At 43.9% G+C, this 25,912-nt stretch overlaps 1 protein-coding gene across 12 annotated transcripts in view; it reads right to left on the bottom strand.

The window, feature by feature from the left end:
• Positions 1-25,912, bottom strand: part of QKI (QKI, KH domain containing RNA binding) — a 185,123-nt gene that overhangs the window by 81,124 nt on the left and 78,087 nt on the right. For 7 of the 12 annotated variants that reach the window (XR_013221757.1, XM_077289160.1, XM_077289161.1 and 4 more), the window contains exons 3-4: positions 15,557-15,673; positions 14,711-14,755 (exon numbers count right to left, since the gene is read on the bottom strand). Coding sequence is in view for 11 of the 12 variants with exons in the window: in XM_077289160.1 (XP_077145275.1) it covers positions 14,711-14,755; positions 15,557-15,673 (162 nt within the window). In the remaining variant the exon portion in view is untranslated. The remainder of the gene's footprint in view (positions 1-14,710; positions 14,756-15,556; positions 15,674-25,912) is intronic. The other 5 variants (XM_077289163.1, XM_077289164.1, XM_077289167.1 and 2 more) reach the window with 1 other exon arrangement.

The following is a 25,912-nucleotide window of genomic DNA, read 5'->3' as shown; positions in this document are numbered from 1 at the left end:
GAAATGGAGGGATGGCTTTTGCAATTTTTTTTTTTTTTTTTAAATATATAAAAAAGTTAACTAAGTACCCTATATTATTTTCATGCACTATGGTATTTATTTATTTACTCCAGGGTATTTAATCATTATTTTTAGGTCTTTGTTTTTTTTTTTCTGTTCAGTGGCCAGTGTGAATGCGCACTTACATGCTGCATGCACACCAGTTTGTATCCCAGTTCACGTTCCTTATGATGGTAACTGGCCGGCAACTGACGGTAATGAGCTGTACACTATAGATGTAGAAATCTTTTCATTTCTTCAGAATAGAGAGAATAAAAATAATAATATATAATATAAGAAAAAGCTAAGATGCTCGCTTTTACAAGCACTTTGCAGTATTTACTAGATAAGAACTTGAGAGAATCCCTTAGGCTACGTTCACATTTGCGGCTAGCGCCGCAGCGTCGGGCGCCGCAGCGGCGCCGCATGCATCATGCGCCCCTATATTTAACATGGGGGCGCATGGACATGCGGTGCACTTGCTTTTTGCGCCGCATGCGTCCCTGCGGCGCCCGCGTCGGGGCGCGGAGGACGCAGCAAGTTGCATTTTTGCTGCGTCCAAATTCAATGGAAAAAAGGACGCATGCGGCGCAAAAAGCAGCGTTGTGCATGTGTTCACATTTGCGCTGTGCGTTGCGGCGGCGACGCTGCGGCGCACACCGCAAATGTGAACGTAGCCTTAAAAAGCCAAGCAACTGTCAATTGTTCACAAAAAAACAGAAGCTGCACCAAATTTTTTTCCGCCTAAGTTTTTTCTTTTTACATATTTCACCACAGCAACATTGGTTTGCAAATATATTTGTATTATGTCAGAGCAAACCAATGTGCAGTATGCCACCAGGTCTTCACAGCGCAATGTGTGCCAGTGCAGTGGGGTTTAAAAGGGAAACAGTCAGCTCTCCAGCCGCTCCTAGTCCACCACCATAACTGCCATGAAGGCACATGCTAAGGTAGATGATCTGCTAAACCGTGAGGGCCCAGAAGAATGAACGGTGTCAAAATAGTAAAATAACTTCGGCACTGAAGAATGAAATTCTCAAAAAATTGCTGAACAAGTGATATTTAGTGGGATCTCCTTGGTCAGAGTTTATCATATTTTGAGAACTATAAGATGCACAGGACCATAACATGCACTTTAAGTTTTGGGGAGGAAAATAGGAGAAACGTTTTTTTTTTTTTTTTTTAAATAAAATGGTGGCGTGTCTTATAGTTGGATTTTAAGGTAGCTAACAGGGGGCGGCAGTGACGGTAGAGCGTGGCCGGAGTGGGCGATGATGCGGGCCCCATGCTGGGAGGGGGTGTCCCGATGGTGCAAGGCAGCAAACCCGGGGTAAGATGTTTGCGGTGAGCAGAGTTCCCTGCTATCCATTTCCTTGCGGTGTGCTAAGGGAAAATGGCTGCCAGAGGGGGTACATTCTCAGATTGAGATCTCATCTCCAGAAACCTCAATCTGCGTGTGCGCTACCTCTGGCGGCCATTTTCCCGAAGACCACAGCAGGGAAATCTTATGAGAACCCAGGGTCCGCTGCCTTGCACCGTCGAGACACCCACTTCCTCCCAGCCTGGAGTCCGCAGCATCACCCAGCTCCTGCCACCAGCCTCTTGTGACTCCGCTCCACCGCAGCCACCCCCCCTGAAAGCTACCTTTGGATTATAAGACAAACCTCCATTTTACGCCCAAATTTTTTGGGGAAAATAATATGTCTTATAATTTGAAAAATACGGTAATTACCGTAAATACCAATTGTTCAGAAATTTTTGAGCGTTTCATTCTTCAGTGCCAAAGTTATTATTTTGCTATAAAAGGTACACTATACCACTCAGACAGTATGATTGTGTACATATGTACTTAGTGAGTCAGTATATAGCGGTAGTACCATATCTGTACCTTTACAGTAGGTATAGGGATTCTCACGCTGCAATGAAGAATGACATTACAGATGAAATCACAGCTGTAATGAAATCTGCAACTAAAACCAGTGTTTGCCTTTTCTATTGTTCTATTGTTGCAGTTCATGTACCTAGAACAGCTTCTACACATTTATTGTGTGGCAATTGTATGGCAGAAAGCAGCGCACGCATGCTTATACACTTACACAGAATTCGGCACAATTACTAGGTTTTCCCACTAATAAAATACTGTATATGGTTATATGCACAGCCTGAATTCATATTCTTATGTCCTCGATGCCCTTCTCTTGCAATTTTGCTGTCCTGAGATGCTTCGCCTTTTCCTACTTCAATGAGGGAAATGTGCTTTGCCATAAAAGCAGCTATAGGAACATTCCTAGCATTTTTAGGTTGGTTCACATGACCCTAATCTTACACTTTTTTATATTTTACCTACTATGTGCTTAATTCTAAGAGGCTGAAAAAAAAAAAATCGCATTCAATCATTTTTCAAAGGATTTAGGGTTTGCACAGAAATCGCTTCTGAAAGCTGTTAAAGCGTTACACCAGTCCCAACACGTGTGCTAAAAATGAGAAACAATAAAAAGTCTTGTAGACTAAAACAGAACCGCTAGGTGTCTTACTAATTTAAACAGTCTAGAACGTTCCATTTACACTAATAAGATGGACTTTCCTTGTATTCAGAGAGTAAAATGTATTTAGTCAGTCATGGGCAATAACTGCAGAATGAGATCCATGTTCTGGTAAGTTATGTCAAACTAGCTAAAATAAAGGAGTTTACCTAAAAGCCAAAGAATTTATCAGAAATCTAGAAGTCTAAATGGGAAAAGATTAAGAGAATTAAATTTAAGTCAGTCCTTGATTAAACTTGTGCAAGTAAATAAATAGCACCACAGCAACAAAAAATTTGGTGAAAAGCCGTTTCATGACCCACCCATAAGGTGCATTCCCTCCATCTGTAAGCTCCAGAGGCGACAATGCTTCTTCACCATAAGAACTATCAGATTTTCTTGGGTTATGAAGATTGAAAAAAAAAATCTCCATCATCTCCATTCAGTCTGTGAAAATCATACCGCACTGATGTCCCTGATTTTTTCTTTTCAATGGACTCATTTACTTGCATGGCCGAGTGCGATCTGATCAATGGATGCAAATCCTGCACGCGGTGATTTTTTCCTTGCAAAGACTCAGCCCAAGGGAAAAAAAAAAAATCAGGAATGTGCACGGCCCCATAGAATAATACTGACAATGTTTTGTTGGATCGCACTCTGACCGACAACAGGGTCATCTGCAGGTGCCTTTAATCAACGGAATAGTCTACTTTAAAGGCCCCCGTCACACATAGCGAGATCGCTAGCGAGATCGCTGCTGAGTCACAAGTTTTGTGACGCAACAGCGACCTCAGTAGCGATCTCGCTATGTGTGACACGTACCAGCGATCAGGCCCCTGCTGCGAGATCGCTGGTCGTGTCGGAATGGCCTGGACCGTTTTTTGGTCGTTGAGGTCCCGCTGGCATCGCTGAATCGGTGTGTGTGACACCGATCCAGCGATGTCTTCACTGGTAACCAGGGTAAACATCTGGTTACTAAGCGCAGGGCCGCGCTTAGTAACCAGATGTTTACCCTGGTTACCAAAAAAAACAAACAGCACATACTTCCTGCTCTGACTGAGTGCCGCCGTACAGTGAGAGCAGATCACAGCAGTGACGTCACCGCTGCGCTCTGCTCTCACTGTACGGCGGCGCTCAGTCAGAGCAGGAAGCAGACGGCAAGGGACCTGACGGACATCAGATGGTGAGTATGTGCTGTTTGCTTTTTTTGGTAACCAGGGTAAACATCTGGTTACTAAGCGCGGCCCTGCGCTTAGTAACCTGATGTTTACCCTGGTTACCCGGGTGCTGCAGGGGGACTTCGGCATCGTTGAAGACAGTTTCAATGATGCCGAAGTCGTTCCCCTGATCGTTGGTCGCTGGAGAGAGCTGTCTGTGTGACAGCTCCCCAGCGACCACACAGCGACAAAACAGCGACGCTGCAGCGATCAGCATCGTTGTCTGTATCGCTGCAGCGTCGCTGTGTGTGACGCGGCCTTTAGAGTTGGTCACAGTGAGAAGTATTGATTGCTGACAGAAAAAAAAAAGGTATGTATATAAAATTCTTGTGGATGTGGATCCAGAGGATCGACACTTTGGATAAGGATGGTAAGCTTGCTCTCCATGGCAGAGGTTATAAGACATTATGGCTGTCCTGTAATTCTTTCCCATCTCTAAGCTGAACTTCCTGGATGCAGATTGTTTTTTACAACTGTACTCATTATGTAACTGTGTAAATGTAACTTAAGTGATATCTTTACAAACATCAGAACTAAAATTCAGAGACCAGCCATTTCAAAAGCAATTTATTGATGGCCAAAACAATCAAAATTAACCCAAAAGATATGTTCACACAGGATTTTTGCATGGGTTATGAAGCAGACCTACTTCAAGTTCCACATCAAGGAGTACTCAGAGAGCACTTGGAGAGGTTTTTGATGCGGACTTTAAAGTGGATCCATGTTAAATGGTTTTAGAAATCGCTGGTCTCAAAATAATAAGCCATATTCATTTTTTTGCTGAAAAGTCTACAAAACGCTGATTTTTTATGCATGGGTTTTTGGTGCAGATTTTTGTTCAACAGTCAAACTGGGCTTTTTCTTAGCTTGTTCAAGCTACATTCAAATAGTTTTTTAATGTTAAAAATATCTCTTTGTGAACCCACCCTTATGGAATTACAGCTGGCTTTACAGTTTTTTTTACACCTTCTCCAGCCAAACCTTGCATATTTTCTGCAGTTTTTGTCTTAGGGTATGTGCACACGTTGCGGATTCCATTGCGGATTTTTCCGTGCAGATTCTGCAGAATTCGCAGTTAAAATGACCTGTGTTTTACCTGGGGATTCCCGGCGGATTTTGTGCAGATTTTGTGCGGATTTCATTTGTGTTTTGCTATAATGGAATAGGTGTAAAACGCTGTGGAATCTGCACAAAGAATTGACATGCTGCAGAAAATAAACCGCTGCATTTCTGCTCTGAATTTTCCACAGCATGGGCACAGCGGATTTGGTTTTCCATAGGTTTACAAGGTACTGTACACCGCATGGAAAACTGTTGCAGATACACAGGGCCAAATCCGCAACGCATGCACATACCCTTATTCCTCTGAAACAAACCTATTCAGATGAAAGGAATCGATTTTTAGTTGCAAAAATTACTGCAAAAAGTCTGCAGAGTGTGAATTCTCCCTAAAGGCTCCAATGAACATTTAAGCTAGCTAAACCATCCGACTGTACCAGGTTTGGGTTGAAGGGAGTCTGTCACCCCAAAAATCGCATATGAGCAAAAGCCACCGGCATCAGGGGCTTATCTACAGCATTCTATAATGCTGTAGCTAAGCCCCCGATGTAACCTGAAAGATAAGAAAAAGAGGTTAGATTATACTCACCCAGGAGTGGTCCGGTCCGATTGGCATCGCGATTTTAATTTAAACTCCTTTAATTCTCACTGAAATGCTTTCCAAACTTATGTGCCCGGAAATAAAGATTACAGTTAAGTAAATATGTTCGGAATTGGTCGCCGAATCTGAATATGCCATATTGGTGCCCTATTCGTGCCGAATATGTGTTTCATGATGGATTCCGAACATATTCGGGCATTTCTACTCCCATTGACTCCAATGAAGTTTGGCTGTGTTCGGCGAATATTGCAAATACAATATTCGCTACCGATAGTAATTGGAACTGAATTAAGAAAATTGGCTCAACTCTAATAAAGAGGAAAATTTTCCTTTCTTCAACCAATGAGACAATTATCACAGAATTTCAAACACTTGCGGTATACGCCCAGTTGGCTGAAGGAAAAATTAGCATGTTTATTACAGTGTTGGCAAAAATTTGGAACGGAGGGGCATCGAGGAAAAATAAAAATTGTTCCAGAGTCAGTGGAGCAGCTCTAACTTGAGTGGAAACTTAAAATTTAACAAAAAAAAAAAAAAAAAGTACAAAATCATTCTTAAAAACAAGTGTGTGTAAGAGAAAAAGTCTGTATGCTAATCAAGATCATTCGGTTATTATGGTGACAGCCCGATATAACCCTCATGTGAGTGGGATTCATCGGGCTGTCATTATGGACAAGTAAAAAACACCATAGTAGGAGTTGATAAATCCCTGAGATCTACATGTGAACTCCATGCACCGTTTCGAGTGCTACTTGTACCCCCACAAGGTGGCTTTGCCTCTCCAAACAAAGACCATTGAAAGCTTGCGATCGTATTGATTGCATGCTGCACAATTTCTCACCATGATGTTTATGGCAAACGCTGAGAAGACCAGCGCTGAAAAAGGCACAGGCACTTTATTTCATGAGCTGATTGAGAAGTCAATCTCTAATACGCAGTGGGACAAGAATTGTTTCTCGCAGTTGCCACAAAATTAGACAGCCTCTCATATTTGTATACACAGCAGAAGCGGAGCACGGCGGCCATGCATTACCACTCCCCGTGGAATTACACTGCTAGATTCATGCATTATTCCTAGGTAAATGAATTACCGCAGCACATACTTTCTACATGCTACTGTAGAAAGCTGACATTATCTGGTGGCATCCCCAATTAGTGGAAATAAATGCTCCATTTTGGGATGCCGCCGAGCAAAGGTCAATCACGGACACGCAGGGGTCACATGTCTAGGGACAACACAATCTCTGGAAATTAATGAGATAAACATATCAATCACGCGCAAGGATTATATGTCACCACGCTATACATTCAGTGAGTGAAAGACATGTAGCTGGCGGAAGTGTGCACATCTCTACACCACGCATCTACAGCTGCATCACTCAGAGCCGAGAACCGGACTCCGCACAAGAACGGTGCCGGAATCCTCAGAGCAGACTACCGCCACATGACGACATCACCATGAACAATACCAAGCGCCCGCTAGGGGTGGCGGGAAGCACACTGGAAATGTGTTCTCTAAAGCGATGACACAATCATGTCTGCCAGCAGGATGGACAAATCACAGGACTAGTTTAATTCAAGCGTGTGGACTAGAACTCTGGCAAAAAAGATTTTGAAAAGTCGCAAATTTTGACTTTGGCATTCTAACGCCACTTTCAGCCAGCTAAGTCAAAGTGGGCAAGTTGGGGAGGAGAAAGAGCGGGCTAACAGCCGCCTGACAAGTCAATCAAAAGTGATGGTTCCTGATTGGAAGAAAACTTCCGACGAGGCGCATGCCTCTGATAAATTCATTAAGTTGGGTGCGCCCGCTAATTAACTTACTGAATCAAGGCCACAGGGCCCACTGTAAATTCGGTGGAAGAGGGACAATGGCAATATCAGTATGGGGCAGGTCGGCATGAGTTGGACTTGGCCCACTAAGGCTAGTATTAATGTTATAGCATGGCATACAAAGCCATTCTTGACAATTGGATGCTTCCAACTTTGTGGCTATACAGTACAATGTTAATGTATAGGTTTTAAACCCAATCCATTAAAAATTGTAACAAAAAAAAAACCCATTGCATTCACTATCTTCCATGGAAATGCTGTAGATTTGTAACATGGATTTTACTTATTACAAATGATATCGCTAAGTATCTGATGTGTGAACGTGGTATAAAGAAGCCCAACTCCATCATTGGCCATAATTGTGGAAAGGGCTAGCCAACAAGCTCCTCTAGGTGTGATGACCAGGTGTACACAGATATAGGCAGAAGTATACATCTATACTCACAGCACATAGATACACATCCATCCAATACAAAACCTATACACACAAATCTTTAGAGACTTCCTATGTTTGCCAGCTGAAACATATGTTAAACATGATACCAATGATTACTACTTTTAGGCTACATTCACACAGCATATTTGCTGCGTATTTTTACGCGCGCGTATTTTGCTGCTGCTTTACCTGCGTTTTTTTACGCAGGCAAAAAACGCAGCTGCTTTCACACACTGCGTTTTTTGCTGCGTTTTTTGCTGCGTTTTTTGCAGCTGCGTTTTTTTCAGCATTGTGTACTGAAAATAAAGTTTGTTTGAAAAAAAAAAAAAGGGGGAAAAAAAAAGAGTCATTGAGGTCATTTCCTGTCTTTATGACTCGGAATACAATACACACTGGAGTTAACATCATGTCGATTCTGCCAGCTGCAATGGCCTTGAGCCAAAGACGCCTCAGCAAGCGGAACAGACATCAGCTGGGGTTTACTAACCCCACTGTCACTAACCCCAGGTTACTAGGGCAGGCGTCAGTCAGACGCCCCCCCTCGTAACCCTGTACGGTAAGGGTATGTTCACACGATCCTGATTTCAATCCTTTTTTTTCAGGACAAAAACCGCAGCTCTTGGCAGAAAACGCAGGTGCGTTTTTGGTGCGGTTTTTGATGCGGTTTTTAGTGCGTTTTTTTTATGCAGTTTTCTCTGCAGATTGTCTGTGTTTGACACAAATAAAGCTTTAACTGCAGTGGGGGAAAAAAAAAAAGAAATGATGTCATTTCCTTGTCCAACCCTTTTCTTCTTCCATCCTCCATTTTGGGACTAAACACCAAAATGAGTGGACGTGTTTTGAATGACAGCGCTCCGCAGAGTGCTGAGCGTAGGCCAGATCACAGCCCGCGGATCCAGCTCTATCCAGCTATTTAAGTCTACGTTCACATTTGCGGTCTGCGCCGCAGCGTCGGGCGCCGCATGCGTCATGCGCCCCTATATTTAACATGGGGGCGCATGGACATGCGTCGCACTTGCGTTTTGCGCCGCATGCGTCACTGCAGCGCACGCATCCGGCCGCAGAGGACGCAGCAAGTTGCATTTTTGCTGCGTCCAAAATCAATCAAAAAAAGGACGCATGCGGCGCACAACGCAAATGTGAACATAGCCTAAGTGCCACGTATTTAAGTGCCACGTATTTAAGTGCCACGTATTTCTTTGCCACGTATCACGTATTTCAGTGCCACGTATTTCAGTGCCACATATTTCAGTGCCACATATTTCAGTGCCACATATTTCAGTGCCACATATTTCAGTGCCACATATTTCAGTGCCACGTATTTCAGTGCCACGTATTTCAGAGCCACGTGCCACGTATTTCAGTGCCACGTGCCACGTATTTAAGTGCCACGTATCACGTATTTCAGTGCCACGTATTTCAGTGCCACGTATCACGTATTTCAGTGCCACGTATCAAAGTGCCACGTGCCACGTATCAAAGTGCCACATATTTCAGTGCCACGTGCCACGTATCAAAGTGCCACGTGCCACGTATCAAAGTGCCACGTGCCACATATTTCAGTGCCACGTATCAAAGTGCCACGTGCCACGTATCAAAGTGCCACATATTTCAGTGCCACGTATCAAAGTGCCACGTGCCAAAGTGCCACGTGCCACATATTTCAGTGCCACGTATCAAAGTGCCACGTGCCACGTATCAAAGTGCCACGTGCCACATATTTCAGTGCCACGTGCCACGTATCAAAGTGCCACGTGCCACGTATCAAAGTGCCACGTGCCACATATTTCAGTGCCACGTATCAAAGTGCCACGTGCCACGTATCAAAGTGCCACGTGCCACGTATCAAAGTGCCACGTGCCACGTATCAAAGTGCCACGTGCCACATATTTCAGTGCCACGTATTTAAGTGACACGTATCACGTATAAGTGCCACGTGTCACGTATTTAATTGCCACATATTTAAGTGCCACGTATCAAGATTTTCCATGGAGAACAGACACATCCAGAGATATGTCTGCTCTCCACGGCTGCAGAAACACACTGACAGGAGCCATAGTTCCTGTTGGTGTGTCACTGCGCATGCGCGAGCGAGTTTACCAGCGGTCATTGACCCCGGCACTCTCGCTTAACGGCAGTGCTGCGTGGGAAAGTTCAACGCAGCTGTACTGCTGTTAACCGAGACGCCGGAGTCATTGAACTCCGGGACAGTACGCGATACACTGCTAGGAGCTTCGCTCCTGGCAGTGTATCGCCGGAGAGCAGGGGATCGGCGTGGGACACTCGTTTTATGGATTCTGCGGACAGGGAGTATGAATTTGGTTTATTATTTTTGGATTTTTTCCTGGAGGATCGAGGGCTTCGCCTACAAGTGTGCTGTTGGTGAGTATATACTCTATGTTATGTGTTGTATGTACTGTACTGTGTGTCATGTATGTGTATTGTGTGTAGGTGTTTTGTGTAACTTTACAATTGTGCTAAGTCGCCGGACACAGGGACAACTCTCCCATCCTAATACCGGATGGGAGTAGTAGTCCCATACGGCGACTTAGCACAATGGTGGCACTAGCGTCGCATGGGGACGCGCACACACACACACACACCCCAAATCGATCAGCAGCCCCACGTTTAAGGACGCCATGCTGCTTCTCTGGGGGGCGGGGGCTTCCCTCTTCCTGTCCGACGTCACGTCCGGTCCTGGGTGTCAACCCCTCCGTACAAAGACGCCGACACCCAGGACAAAGGCGCTGTGTGTGGAAGGTAATATGGGGCCCTAGGGGGATACGCAGACACGCCGCTGCATAAAGAATTGACATGTCAATTCTTTTTACGCCGGCGTGTTTGCAGACAAAAGCGCCGCGTTTTTTTGCGGTGTGTCTGAACGGCAAAGTGAATTTCTCATTCACTTTGCCGGCAGACGAAAATGACATTGCGCATTTTTGAAAAGCGCCCGCAAAATAGCGCTCAAAAATGCGCTATGTCTGAAAGTAGCCTAAGACCAACCACCCGACAAAAAGGAAAGGAGAGAAAATGTGAAGAACAAGCGATACATTGTCAGAGCTCTCTCTTCACACCTGACATTTAAATGTCAGAAGTAAAAAGTACGTTGTGGAGTTCAGGAGTTATTTGAGCCAGCAAAGACCTCAAAGAGTGGCTGTTGTGAAGCTGCACCACACGCTGAGTGCTGGCATTTTTACTAACTGGGGGCAATGAAGACAGTCAGTGAAGTCAGACACTCGTCGTCTGTTTTCTAGGCCTTAAGGTTACATTTCGTCTTCACCATACAGCTTCTGGCAAAATATTTTTCCTTTTCATCACTTTCAAAATACTTCATCTGGTCACATTACTTCCACCCCAACTTCTCAGTGATTGCCATTTGTCTTTCAAGCTCCATGTGGTAGGAACATGAATGAACGCCGAGCTGCCATTTTTCCTCAGCTCAGCGATACTGTGCCAGGTGTTTGAATAGCGCCGCTACGCATTAACATTCCAGCCTGTCTGTTCTCTTCTGCACGGCTGTCTGGGGATCATGCAATATTAAAAGAGAAGTCAAATTTCACTTCACAATACAAAGTCATATTAGCTAATAATCTCTTTCCTTTCTTCTTACTCCCTGTACTCTCAAAAAAAAACAGTTTCGATGCTTGTTCTTTTTGCTTGACTTTAATGCATAGAAAACACTTTATTTCACAACTTAGGATAAAGCGCACACAATTCGGAGCTTGATCCAATAAACTGGACTACTTCTAGAGTCTCTAAAGAGATGCAGCAGCTATGGAACAACGATAACTGCATGAAACAAAACCGCACTCCGATGCTTTCAGCGTGGGGCTAAGGTAATGCATCTGCACAATATACTAGCACTATAAAGGGTCAAAATCATAAGCCTCCTGCCATAACTGTACAGCTGGATGCATCAGGTTAGACCCAGAGCACCATCTCAGCCGCCTGTACACATACAGTGCCATGGAAAAGTATTCATGCCCCATGAACCGCCACCCACAAACAACTATTTTATTGGAACTTTATGTGATCTACTAACAAAAAGTAGCAAGTAGCAGTAATTGCAGAGAAAGGTGGTCCTACACAGTGTATTGACTCAGGGGGCTGAATACAACTGCAAATCACAATTTTCAAATTTATCTTTTTAAAATAATTAGAAAACCATGTCTAGTTTCCTTTACACTTCACAAATATGTGCTACTTTGTATTGATATATCACATAAAACCCAAATAAAATACATTTAAGCTTGTGAGTATAACATGAAAAAGTTCACGGGATATGAATACTTTTTCAAGGCATGCATGTATTTTCAGTAGAAAGAGGCAAGACACCTGTCAGAAGCTTATCACCTCAAGAACAAGGTACTTCGAATCTAAGAGTCCATTTACACAAGCAAACAATCATTTAAAGGGGATATTCGGGACTTTTATAAGGCATGTAGTTGCTAACAGAGGTAACTACCCATCTGTTGTACCCGGCACCGTTCATTGACCGCTCCTGCCAGAGATTCAGCTACCTGTCATCAGAGCAGCAGTTTATCTACCTGCTGACAGGGCGGGACTTCTGGTGTCATACAGATTGAATTAGACAGAGAAACAGATGTCAATCACCATGATACCAGTAGTCCCGCCCTGTCAACAGGAAGACAAACTGCTGCTCTGTTCACAGGGAGTAGCAAAATCTCTAGTAGGAGCGGTCAATGAGCGGGCCACGTACAACAGATAGGTAGTTGCCTCTGTTACCAAATACATGCCTTTTTCTTTAAATCCCAGATATCCCCGTTAAACAATGAACGTTGCAATCACAACTCGAAACTAGCGAACAATGTCAGACAAGTGGTTATACAGGATGAGGAGTGTAACATCAAACTTCGAGAACTGTGATAACACTAACAATCTGAAGTGTAGGTAGATTTAACCTTAAAATCACATAAGTGATTCTAATTATTTCCAATACCTGAATTCATAAGATATTGTACAAACATTTCCGATGACCGTACACAGAAAATATAATGTAATTTGGTAGGCAAATCTTGCTGCAAATCTTGCTGCAATTGGCTGGTTTGGCCTATATAAATCATATACCGTATATACTCGAGTATAAGCCGAGATTTTCAGCCCACTTTTTTAGGCTGAAATTGCCCCTCTCGGCTTACACTCGAGTCATACCCAGGGGTCGGCAGGGGAGGCGGAGCTGTGTAATAATACTCACCTGCTCTTGGGGCGGTCCCTGCACGTCTTTTCGCCGGCAGCTTCTTCCTGTAGTGAGCGGTCACATGTTACCGCTCATTACAGTAATGAATATGGACCCCACTCCCATAGGGGTGGAGCCGCATATTCATTACTGTAATGAGCGGTACCATGTGACCGCTTACTACAGGAAGAAGCTGCAGGCGCCGGGGAACAGACGTGCAGCGACAGGAGCAGGTGAGTATAACGCAGTGCGTGATATTCACCTGCTCCCCGTTCCACCGTCGGCACCGCTGCATCCTCTGCAGTGACGCTCAGGTCAGAGGGCGCAATGACACGATTTGTGTGCCTGAACGTCGGTGCAGAAGACGGGAAGACACAGCGGCGGTCGGCGGTGGAACGCGGAGCAGGTGAATATAGCAAGTGCCGGGGGGCCTGAGAGGTAAGTGATTTTTTTAATCGCAGCAACAGCATATGGGGCATATGTCTGTATGGAGCATCTTATGGGGCGATGTGCAGCGTTATATGGGGGCAATTATCTGTATGGAGCATCTTATGGGGCCATGTGCAGCATTATATGGGACAAATATCTGTATGGGGCCATGTGCAGCATTATATGGGGCAAATATCTGTATGGAACATCTTATGGGGCCATGTGCAGCATTATATGGGGCAAATATCTCTATGGAGCATCTTATGGGGCCTTAATCCACATTTGTGGAGCATTATACGGGGCAAATGTGTCTATGGAGCATCTTATAGGGCCATAATCCGCATTTGCACAGCATTGTATGGGGCAAATGTCTGTATGGATCATCTTATGGGGTCATCATCAACATTTGTGCAGCATTATATGGGGCATATTTTAATATGGAGCATCTTATAGAGCTCATCATAAACTGTATGGAGCATTATATGGGGCGTATTTTGTATGGAGCATCTTATGGGGCCATCATAAACTGTATGGAGCATTATATGGGGCGTATTTTGTATGGAGCATCTTATGGGGCCATCATAAACTGTATGGAGCATTATATGGGGCTCCTGATTCAATATGGATATTCAAAAACACTTAACCTACTGATGTCTCAATTAATTTTACTTTTATTGGTATCTTTTTATTTTTGAAATGTAGCAGTACCTGCTGCATTTTCCACACTAGGCTTATACTCGAGTCATTAAGTTTACCCAGTTTTTTGTGGCAAAATTAAGGGGGGGTCGGCTTATACTCGAGTATATACTGTACATATGGCTACATTTTAGCGGAGCCTAGCATATGCCTTGCAAAGAGTCATTACACAAAGCACACTTTGAGTGTGGACGGAACTTGTCATTAACATCAATATTCATACTCCAACCTGAAGTTATGGATACAACTGCATGCAAATGCCTATATACGTCATGGTGGTTACCGTCACATAAACTGTACTCCGGTAAGAAATGATGCAACCAGGGTCGTAATTATACTTGTAAAAGAGGGTTATGCCCCAAGACTGTGGTTAATTGCAGCACTTATTTATTTCAAAGTCTGCACTTTTCTTAATATCCTGCTACTTTCCAAAAATGTACTGGGTAAGATGGTACCATTCCGATCTTTTCCTCCTTCATAATAGCAGAGAAACATTAAACTGATGGAGACCCAGATCCATTACACATCAGACCCCACTATCTTAAAGTCAATGTCTGCCAGATTTAACATTTTTCTATTCAGTCTAAACAAAAATCAAACAGATTTTTTTTTGCGTTTCCAGATTCACAGAATATGCAGAGTATTTTCTTTTTAAAGATATAAACAAGTTTTGTATCAGCTTACCTTATTAAGCGCCAACATACTGCATTCCAGTATATTGGTAACAGCCTACATGCAGCATGTCAAAACAGTAATAATTGCTAGTTAGAAAGGCATATTACAGGAACATAATGAACAATAAAAGCTAAGTGACACGAGAACATACACATCATATAGTCTACAAGCTTACTAACATTAGGGTAAGGATACTCCTGATAAAGTCAGATCTTAGAAATCTATGTATTATGACAGATGGACATGGAGCAGCTCTAGCCTGGGATTAACTCTCTTTCATAACAATTTTAAAGGTGTTTTGACTTCTCTAAAAGGGATGGCATATTGCTAAAGAATAAGTTTACTTATGATGGGGGCTTGGCACGATAAAGAGAATAATCTCATCCCAAGGTTACACTGGCCACAGTCTGCTTACTACGGGCAATAGTGGCAACTGGTATTTAGGCCAATTGTACTTACAAAAAAACGCATTTATAGCTAGAAGCAGGACTGAAATGGATTGGATTCAAGCAACTGTACCTTTGGTAACTTTATAGTATAGAAAAAGTTACAATTCTTTTATTTTGGAAATGTTAAAGACAATTGTGACCATGTGTGGCATTACGAATCATTAATAAGTAAGGAAACAAAGCATAAAGAACAAGGCCACGTTCAGCCAATCTAATGAGTATAGCGGTCACAGTACGCTTCTGCATCCCGCGGTATCTGTAAGGATTGCTCTAAATGGACGGCCATGTCTTGGGCCCGAGAGCACCGCCATGCCAGACCTGCCTCTAGAAATCATGTAGTTATCCTATCGCTGCGTGCGGCAGAATTGGAGATGAATAGCTCTTTGCGGTAAGTGGGTATACCAACCTTTTTCTTGTCTCTCATTGAGCCTTTGCCTCGAACCATAATCTTGCATCCGGTTTCTGCTTCCAATTGCTTTGCAGTTAGTCCCCGTGGTCCAAGGATACGTCCAACAAAGTTGAACTAAAAGAGAAGAAAGTCAATGTTAGAACCTCGCAGCTATTTAACAGTTTGTAAAATACATACAAGATTAAGTAGATGCTCATCCGTTTTATCAAGTGTTTTATAAACTGCACCTTAAAGGGAACTTAAGCATGATGTAGTGGCTGGAACCCGGATTCCAGCAATGTGTTGCTTGCTAGTCTACATGCTGTTATTTTGATACAATCAATGTTCTCTACTGCAGATGTAACAGTTCTCTAATGCTGAGCTCTGTATAACTCTGCCCAAACCACTGATTGTCAGAAAGCTACTGATCAGTGCTGGGGACGGGGGTTACGCGGAGCAGTTGACTAGGAGGCATGGGTACCTAGTCTTGTAGTGATAATCTCCTCCTGATAAACCACTTAGTGTACAGATACAAAAACAGTCTAGTAAGCAATATATCCCTGGAATCAGGTTTATAACCACTACATCATGCGGGTCTCAGAAAACATAGCAAAAACCCTGTTGACAAAATCCTTTTAAGCCGAAACCCAGTAAATGCATATTCCATTGAGCTCTTTGTTAACCTGGGCTTCACCTGACATCCCGAACAAGCTACATGACTCTAGTAACGGCTTATTCAATTAGGGTTTACAACAGCAGATTTCTACAAAAAATTCTTCCGTTTAACAATTTAGATTAGGATAATCAAATTTAGTATTCATATAAAACCCACAATGTATTTATTATAAATATCTAAAATGCCACCATCCTGTGGCTGCACCAAAGAGAACAAACCAACAAAACACACCGTGAAAAAAAACTAGTGTTGGGGGGAAGGAGAATGATCCTTAGAGAGTATCTATACTGATGGCTGCCTGACAGCGGGGGTTGGCGCCCTAGGGGGAACGTTGTGGCGCCCCCACTCCACGACGGCTTGCCCTGGGGTCCCTAAAAAGCCCTAGTATTACCAATGGGTCCCTCTACCCACACAATTTTGATAGACTAAAGGTACCCCTAATTTACTAAACAATAACACACCTATATGTAGGGAATCCTAAACCCCAGCACCGTGAATATAAAAACAAATGACAACATGTAGTAGGCTCATGACGGACATGAAAAATGTAGATGGAACGCGTAGTCACTCTAGCTTAAACCAGGAATTTTTTGTATTGATAATTATAATCCAAAAGCACCTATACAATGGGTCACAGACAACATCATGTCCTATGGACTAATTGATAAGTCCAGAACTGGGCAGTCTGCCCGATAAATAGTGACATGCCATACATAAATGCCAATGCTGTAAGCAAAAAGACCCCTTGTCAAAATCAATCGATCATATATATGTCTGCACGATTGATACTCATCGTCAGGTGCCATGCCGTCAGCCCACTGTCATAAATCGCCTCAACGCGTTTCGCCCCTCTGGCTCATCAGGAGGTCCGATATAACTGTCATGTGTCTCGATAGTAAGAGATGAAGATCAACAGCAGATTTCTACATATAACAAGCAATGATCGACTATGTAAAGTCCATCAACACACTTTTTTAACTGATCTCACATTGGTAAATAGATTTTAGACTTACTGTACATACTCAAGTATAAGCTGAGTTTTTCAGCACTTTTTTTTTGTGCTGAAAACGCCCGCCTCGGCTTATACTCGAGTCATTGTCCAAGAAGATGGAGGAGGAGCGGCAGCGGTCAAGCAGCGGTCTACAGGAGGCAGGAACCGGCTGCTGCGGCTAAAGCCTGTGCCTGGCAGTGAATATTCATTTCTATTATAGCACGCACAGTATCATCTGCAGCCGCTGGTTTCCAGCAGCAGCTGGCAATCATGTGCGCCCGTTACTTAAGAGAAATGAACATTCACCTCGCTCCACTCCCATAGGCATGGAGAGAGGTGAATATTTATTCCCTTAAGTAGTGGAGACACTTGACCGCACGGCGGCTGCGGCTGACACTGTGCACGCTACTTAATAGCAATGAATACTCGCTGCCTTCCACGCACATAGACCCGGCGTGGGGAGCAGTGAGTATTCTGGAAGCTGTGCTGCGCTTGTAAACAGTATATGACGTCACTGCCATGCACTGCTTACAAGCATACGGAAGTTGCTAGCACCGAAACAAAACGCTGCGAGGGAGCGCAGGAAGGTAAGTAGGATGATATTTTTTTAATACTTTTTTGATGGGAGCCATGCATACCAGGATGGGGATGAGCGAGTCGTGCACACCAGGATAGGGATGAGAAGGCGATGCATACCAGGATAGGGATGAGGAGGTCGTGCATACCAGGATAGGGATGAGGAGGCAGTGCATACCAGGATAGGGATGAGGAGGCCGTGCATACCAGGATAGGGATGAGGAGGCCGTGCACACCAGGATAGGGATGAGGAGGCTGTGCATTCCAGGATAGGGATGAGGAGGCTGTGCATACCAGGATAGGGATGAGGAGGCAGTGCATACCAGGATAGGGATGAGGAGGCAGTGCATACCAGGATAGGGATGAAGAGACCGTGCATACCAGGAAAGGGATGAAGAGACCGTGCATACCAGGATGGGGATGAGGAGGCCGTGCATACCAGGATGGGGATGAAGAGGCCGTGCATACCAGGATGGGGATGAAGAGGCCATGCATACCAGGATAGGGATGAGGAGGCCGTGCATACCAAGATAGGGATGAGGAGGCAGTGCATACCAGGATGGGGATGAGGAGGCAGTGCATACCAGGATGGGCATGAGGAGGCCGTGCATACCAGGATGGGCATGAGGAGGCCGTGCATACCAGGATGAACATGAGGAGGCCGTGCATGCCAGGATAGGGATGAGGAGGCAGTCCATACCAGGATGAGGAGGCCGCGCATACCAGGATGGGGATGAGGAGGCAGTGCATACCAGGATGGGCATGAGGAGGCCGTGCATACCAGGATGGGCATGAGGAGGCCGTGCATACCAGGATGGGCATGAGGAGGCCGTGCATACCAGAATGGGCATGAGGAGGCCATGCATACCAGGATGGGCATGAGGAGGCCGTGCATACCAGGATAGGGATGAGGAGGCCGTGCATGCCAGGATAGGGATGAGAAGGTTGTGCATACCAGGATAGGGATGAGGAGGCAGTGCATACCAGGATAGGGATGAGGAGGCCGTGCTTGCCAGGATAAGGATGAGGAGGCAGTGCATACCAGGATGGGGATGAGGAGGCCGTGCTTGCCAGGATAGGGATGAGGAGGCAGTGCATACCAGGATAGGGATGAGGAGGCCGTGCTTTACACACCGCTGAAGTAGCGATTGAGAGTTGTGGAGGCAGAACGATCAGTTAGACACCAGCGCTATTAATGACACTCCCTCTTGGTTGGTAATACTGGGTAGAGACCAAGACATTGTCACCAGTCCTTTATGTACTCTATGTGCTGTTTATTATGAAAAGGCCTCTGGATAGCTGATATTTAATGGTAATTTATTATTAGTTTTACGATATTACATTATGGGTGAACAGTTTTTTCAATGAAATGATATTAATCGTGTTATATCGTATATTATGACTCTTGTTGATTTTTATTACCGTAACTCATTTTGCACTATAATGTACTTTTTTCCCTAATAATCGTAAACTCCTCGGCACACATACACACAATTGCATTTACGGTATTACATTCTGGTTCTGTAAATGGACATAACGCCCCGTTTCAGCTTTGTGTAATAAGATACCACCAGTACAACAATGGTCTGAGACGTTTGGCTCCACAGTACCTCAACTGTTCTAATACATTGATCCAAATGCACTACTATTTTGTTAACTTTTATACTCTGCAGGAAATGTCTAGAAGAGTAATAACTCTTGTTCAAAAATAATATTTGCTCAGTATTAATTGCACAAGACAATTTATAAACAGTTCACTAGAATTTAAGGACAGGGGAAAAAAGACTGCTAGCTCTTGAGTATTATGAGGAAGCGGATTTGGAAAGGAGTTGCTGAATAGGATGGGTATTAGGGGATATTTATGTTTATTAGCTTCTCTCACTACAAATCTGTTGCATATATCTGAGGACAGTTAGAAATTTCTGTAATCAATTTGCTGTATGTAAACACAGCCCGAAAGAGCCCTGGTGCCACTGGTTTAGCATCAGGACCCATATCATTGGTCTTCAGACAAAGCATGAAACAAGTGACCTTAAAGGGAATCGGTCAGCATTTTTGTGTTCTGTAATCTGAGTGCAGCATGATGCAGGGACAGAGACCCTGATTCCAGAGATGTGTCACTTACTAGACTGATTGCTGTAGCTTTGGTAGAATTCCAGTTTTCTCTGCTGTAGATGTAGCTGCATATAACATTGCTCACAGCCTGATTGGCAGCAACCTGTGCATTGTTAGTGCCAATCAGTGGTGGGGGCGGGGCTACACAGAAGAGCCTGACTGGTCTGCACATGAGACCTAGTCGGCAGTGATAATCTCATGCTGATAAAACACTGATTGCTTGGAAATTACAACACAGCCTAATAAGAGACATCTCTGGAAACTGGCACTGTATATTACACTGCAGGAATCTGACCACAGGTTTGTGCCGTTTAATCTAACCAAATACAGTGTGATCTTAGGGCTATGAAGGCAATGCAACATAGAAGCCAGATTTAGAAATGAACAGGAAGTCACATCCTAATTTCACCATTTATAAATGCTTAATACAGACGGCTGCAGCAGACAGTTTGCACAGTGCTTGTGTGTCGGAGTCTAAATATAAATGTCAATATTATATGACAATTTGGGGTTTTAATTACACGCAGGGATACAGCAGTCATTGACACTGTGAACCTGTAATGTCCCTCAGACAAGGGCACCGATACCACATCCTTCTAAAGCACTTTTGCTCTGAAGATAACACTTCTAAATGCCCTTTTAAAACCGTGCTCTTAGAAGTCTAACAAGCTAGACGATAAATATGATATATTGCTACCTGTCTAAGACTGAGGAAAAAAAAATTAAAAAAAATAAAGTCTCAAGATATTCATATTCATTTTCTGGAGAGTGAATGTAAATTTCCCCCCCATCAGTGAAACACAGGCAAGGATTAACCTTCTATAGAATAGGCCAAATTCATAGAGAATGTGGTCCGAAAATAGAACATGGCAAGGAATTATTCTATCCTTCAGCCATCTTCTGCTCTCTATTTATAAGAAAGCTGGGAAACAATCAATGCCTACCACCATGGCTTCCTCGGACCGCTGAACACCTAATCTGACCTTTTAGAAGACTGCTTGTCTTGGCAGATTGTGGAACTAAAGGAGGAGGCACTGTACACCAACATGGTCCAAACCCACATATATAGAAGTTGGGCCGACAGTTTAATGTTTTTGGGGCCTCCCCACTCTCCCCCAACATCTATTAGGGGGCAGAATTAGCTAGAAATTTGTACATGTATGAGTAGCGGAGGTGTGACCACTGGGACCTCTCTGACAGCCTAAGAATGAGGGTGAAATATACTGAAATCAAGGAGAGAGGCAGTGTATCATCATGGCAGTGCCCGTCAGACATTTAAGGCACAAGCAGTTGATAGGTCATGAAGTGTGTTAACTCCTTAAATGGGTTTTCCCATGAACAAAGTACAATTCACAGATCTTGGAATAAAAATTCCACAACTGAATGTGATGTGTTAAAAAATGTTCCTGTGCTGAGATAATCTTATAAATGTACCCCTGCTGTGTACTGTGTAATGGCCGTGTCTGACCATACAGGAACATGGTCTGATCATACACAGCTCCTGGGCAGGGGCGGAAGTAAGAGTATACAGACAGGACGTTATGGGAACACAGCTGGTTCTTTTTGTGAAATAAAACATTTTCCTGCCTGTTTTTAAGCAATGCTTTACCTCAAAGCATCAGCTGTGATCCCGTGCTGTCCTGTCTGTATACCCTTTCTCCCCTGCCCAGGAGCGGTGTATGATCAGACCATGTCCCTGCACAGTCAGACACAGCCATTACACAGTACACAGCAGGGGCACATTTATAAGATTATCTCAGCACAGAAACATGTTATTTAAAGTCATCTAATTGTGGAAATTATTATTATTCAAAGATATATTGATTAAAATTAAGTTTGTGAGAAAACTCTTAAGCTTGACATACAATTTTACTATCAAACTATGCCAACAATCCTGAACAGCCTATTAAAAAAGCGTGGTATTTACAAGAGATTAAAAAAATATTAAAACTCTACAATAGATACATTCTTCGCTAGAAGACTGATAAGCTGAGCAATAACAGAAAATTACTAACAAAAAGCCTGGATGTACAGAGAAAAGGGTGTGCAATCCTCGCCTTTATTTTTGGCTATGCTCCAGTGAATATTCAAAAGGACAGCAGTTCAAGGAGAGGGAAAAAAAAAAAAAATCACAGCATGGTTATTCCCTGCGTGGCTTAGAAAGGAAATGTCTGATTGCTGAAGAGCCAGCACGTAAATCAACACTGATCAGGATCAATCAAGCCGAGGTGAACACAGACGTAGTTTTCAATTCCAAGTCACACTCGCAAAGCTGTGTCACAGCCCCAACACACAGAAAACAAGCCAAGCTCCATATATATATATACACATGGATAGGTCATCCCCGAGTGAGAAGGACACTAGGACAAGTGGGTACCCACAAACAATGCACCCTTATTTTATCAGAATGACACCGACCCCCGTGGCCATACTATTCCGTGTGATGAGAATATGCACAGCCCGATAATGAGTATTTCTACTAATAATGGCGGGCTAACTGCTGCAGGGGAATGTTGGGTGTAACGAGTGCCGGATACATCGTATGTAGCCACGGCCGATGCTGCTGTCCATGACATATTCAGCAGCAGCTCATGTACACGGATCCATTGCATTACTCAGTGATTGCAAATCCTAATCTGGACTGAACAATGGCTAAAGCCATCCTTGCTTCTGTTGTTGAATGTGAATAAATGTAGATTTAGCGGATTTAACCGGCTTGTCTAATCTGGGCTGCATTATGGATAAATGCATTTTTTCGCTCTGCTTCTAAAGCCTCCATGCACCTGTTCTGCGGGGCGAGCGCGGTTGCCAGCGCCGGCCTGTTTTGGTTAGATTAGTTTCGTGTTGATAAGACAATCATTCAGAGCCCCTGGAACAGTCTGCGGTGACCTTTTGATGAGAGCGCAATATGAATGAAAATTATTTTTGTAATCCTTAGGGATTCTGCACGATTATTTGGAGGCATTTGTGGCTCTTTATTTGCCTTTGCAGAGCAATACAGAGAAGAAAAAAAAAGATGAAACTGCAAAGGCAAGATATCCGGGAATGCTTTTTCTGCTGGCTCAGAGGTAGAGCGAGATTCAGCGGCAGCCTGCCACCCGGCTCTTGACCTTCCCAATCAGCATCAATTGAACTCATTACAAACTCGTACACTGGGGTCCTCACCGCTACCACGCACACAGGCGGGGAGTCAGGTGGTGGAGACAGATAATCTAAAACTCAAAATACGGTAAATACATCTACACACACAATCCCTACAGCAGGATGAACGAATCAAACTTAAGAAAAATCGTGTAGAAAAGAGTTGCTGACACTAATATAGGCACGCACACACCTAAGACATTCAGCAATGTTGGTCCGGGTGATGCACAACACTTGTTCCATGTATCACAGGATCAGTAGTATACAAATAATACACTGACATCACGAAACAAACCGCCAACTACCATGTGAATAGTGTGTACTCAAGTGCTCCTTTAACTGCACATTAGGTACAGGGAACAGAAGCCTCACCACGAGTCACCAGTCATCTCCTTTGCCTAGAAAGGTTTATTTTGGAGGTCCTTTTTGTCACACAACCCATTATCTTTGTGGTGAGTTGCCAAAAACTCTCTATAAACACCATAAACGGTGCAAGCCAGGTAAGGCTTTGGTCAGTAGCTATACTTTAAAGGGAACCTGTCACCACGTTTTTGGAAGATGGGATAAAAATAGCGTTAAATAGGGGCAGAGGTGGGCGTTACATTAGTGTGTGTGTTATGCGTTTATTACCCACCTAAGTTGCCGAAATAACTTTGCAAAGTCTCCGTTTTCGCCTGTCAATCAGGCTGGTCAGGTCGCATGGGCGTTGTCTTCCCCCAGATTTGGCGTAGTTTTCCGTTGGTGGCGTAGTGGTGTGCGCATGCCCAAAGTCCGGAATCCTCTTCCAGGGGATTTAAAATAGCGCGGTGTTCGTTATTGCATTGGTGATCGGTGGGCGCGGCCATCTTCCTTTGGCCGCGCGTGCGCAGAAGCGGCGCTCTGCTGGCCGCGGCTTCAGGAAAATGGCCGCCGCGATATCCATCTGCGCACGCGCGGCATCCCGCGGCCATTTTCCTGAAGCCGCGGCCAGCAGAGCGCCGCTTCTGCGCACGCGCGGCCAAAGGAAGATGGCCGCGCCCACCGATCACCAATGCAATAACGAACACCGCGCTATTTTAAATCCCCTGGAAGAGGATTCCGGACTTTGGGCATGCGCACACCACTACGCCACCAACGGAAAACTACGCCAAATCTGGGTGAAGACACCACGCCCATGTGACCTGACCAGCCTGATTGACAGGCGAAAACGGAGACTTTGCAAAGTTATTTCGGCAACTTAGGTGGGTAATAAACGCATAACACACACACTAATGTAACGCCCACCTCTGCCCCTATTTAACGCTATTTTTATCCCATCTTCCAAAAACGTGGTGACAGGTTCCCTTTAACCTCTTCCCTCCACAGCCAGTTCTCACTTTTGCCCTTTAGTTTTTACCTCCGCTTCTTCCAAGAGCCATAACTTTTTTTTTTTTTTTTTTAATTTTTCCATCCACATAGCCAGTGTCAAACTCTGGCCCGTGGGCCACATTTATCCTGCAATGCCAAGCATGCCCCCACCCCGCTCGACATCTCGGATGCCGATACAGTTGACCCCAATGATTGAAAAGGGATTGTCAGCTGACGTTCCCTCCGCCATCTTTCTCGAAACAGGTGCGATGTCATTACGTAAGAACTGTGGAACTATTCAATGGATCCCACTGATCTGTATTTTGTGACATATTGTACTCCATGATAGTGGTAACAAACTTTCAATATGACTTGCGTTCATTTGCGAAATAAATTGGAAATTTGCTAAATTTTCAAAAAAAGTGTCAAACTTCATTTTTATGCCCTTAAAACAAAAGAGCCATGTCATGCAAAATAGGTAATAAATAACATTTCCCGCATGTCTACTTTACATCAGCACAATTTTTTAAACATACATTTTTCTTTGTTAGGTAGTTAGAAGTTGACCAGCGAATTCTCATTCTCTTTTCCAACAAAATTTGCAAAAACATTTTTTTTTTTTAAGGATCAACTCACATTTGAAGTAACTTCAAGGAGCCTACATGACAAAATATTTAAAAAGTGACACCATTCTAAAAACTCTCAAGGTGCTCAAAACCACATTCAAGAAGTTGATTAACCCTTCAGGTGTTTCACAGGAATTTTTACAATGTGGGAGAAAAAAAAAAACTAACATTTAACTTTTTTTTTTTTTTTCACAAAAATTTGGATTTAGATCCATATTTCTTTATTTTCACAAAGGTAATAGGAGAAAATGGACACCAAAATTTGTTGTGCAATTTCTCCTGAGTGCACGGAGATGTGGTGGAAAACTACTTTTGAGGCACAGTGCAAAGCTCAGAAGGGAAGAGGCGCCATGTTGGAATTCAGATTTTGCTGGTATGGTTTGAGGTTGCCATGTCACATTGGCAGAGCCCCTGAGGTGCCAGAACAGCAGAAACCTCCCTTTAGGTGACCTCATTTTACAAACTACACCCCCAATGAATTCATCTAGGGGTGCAGTGAGCATGTTGACAGCACATATTCCTCCCAGAATTTTATACTATCAGGCGGTAAAGAATGAATATTACATATTTACCACTAAAATGCTGTTTTACGCTCCAAGTTTTTAATTTTTCCGCAATAACGCCGATTGAAGGGCAGAGGGTGCTCGCTCCCTTTCCTTGCCTCCTAAATGCTGTGATTGATATTGCTCCTGGCAATAAGTGGCGGGTGTCAGCTGTGATATCAGCAGATCACCTGGAGGCGATCGCGTGAACACAAAAACGCCTGAATGTATCCATACGTCCAAGGTCTGTAAGTACCTACCGACCTGGACGTATGGATACGTCAAAGGTCGTGAAGGGGTTATACTGTGTGGACCACTATACTGGAGGCCATTATACTGTATGGAAGGCAATGCAGGGCCCATTAAACTGTATGGAGGACT

Source organism: Ranitomeya variabilis, chromosome 2 (assembly GCF_051348905.1).
Source record: "Ranitomeya variabilis isolate aRanVar5 chromosome 2, aRanVar5.hap1, whole genome shotgun sequence".
NCBI lineage: Eukaryota > Metazoa > Chordata > Amphibia > Anura > Dendrobatidae > Ranitomeya > Ranitomeya variabilis.
Note: the sequence above shows the minus strand (reverse complement) of the source record. Positions and strands in the feature narration are given on the sequence as shown.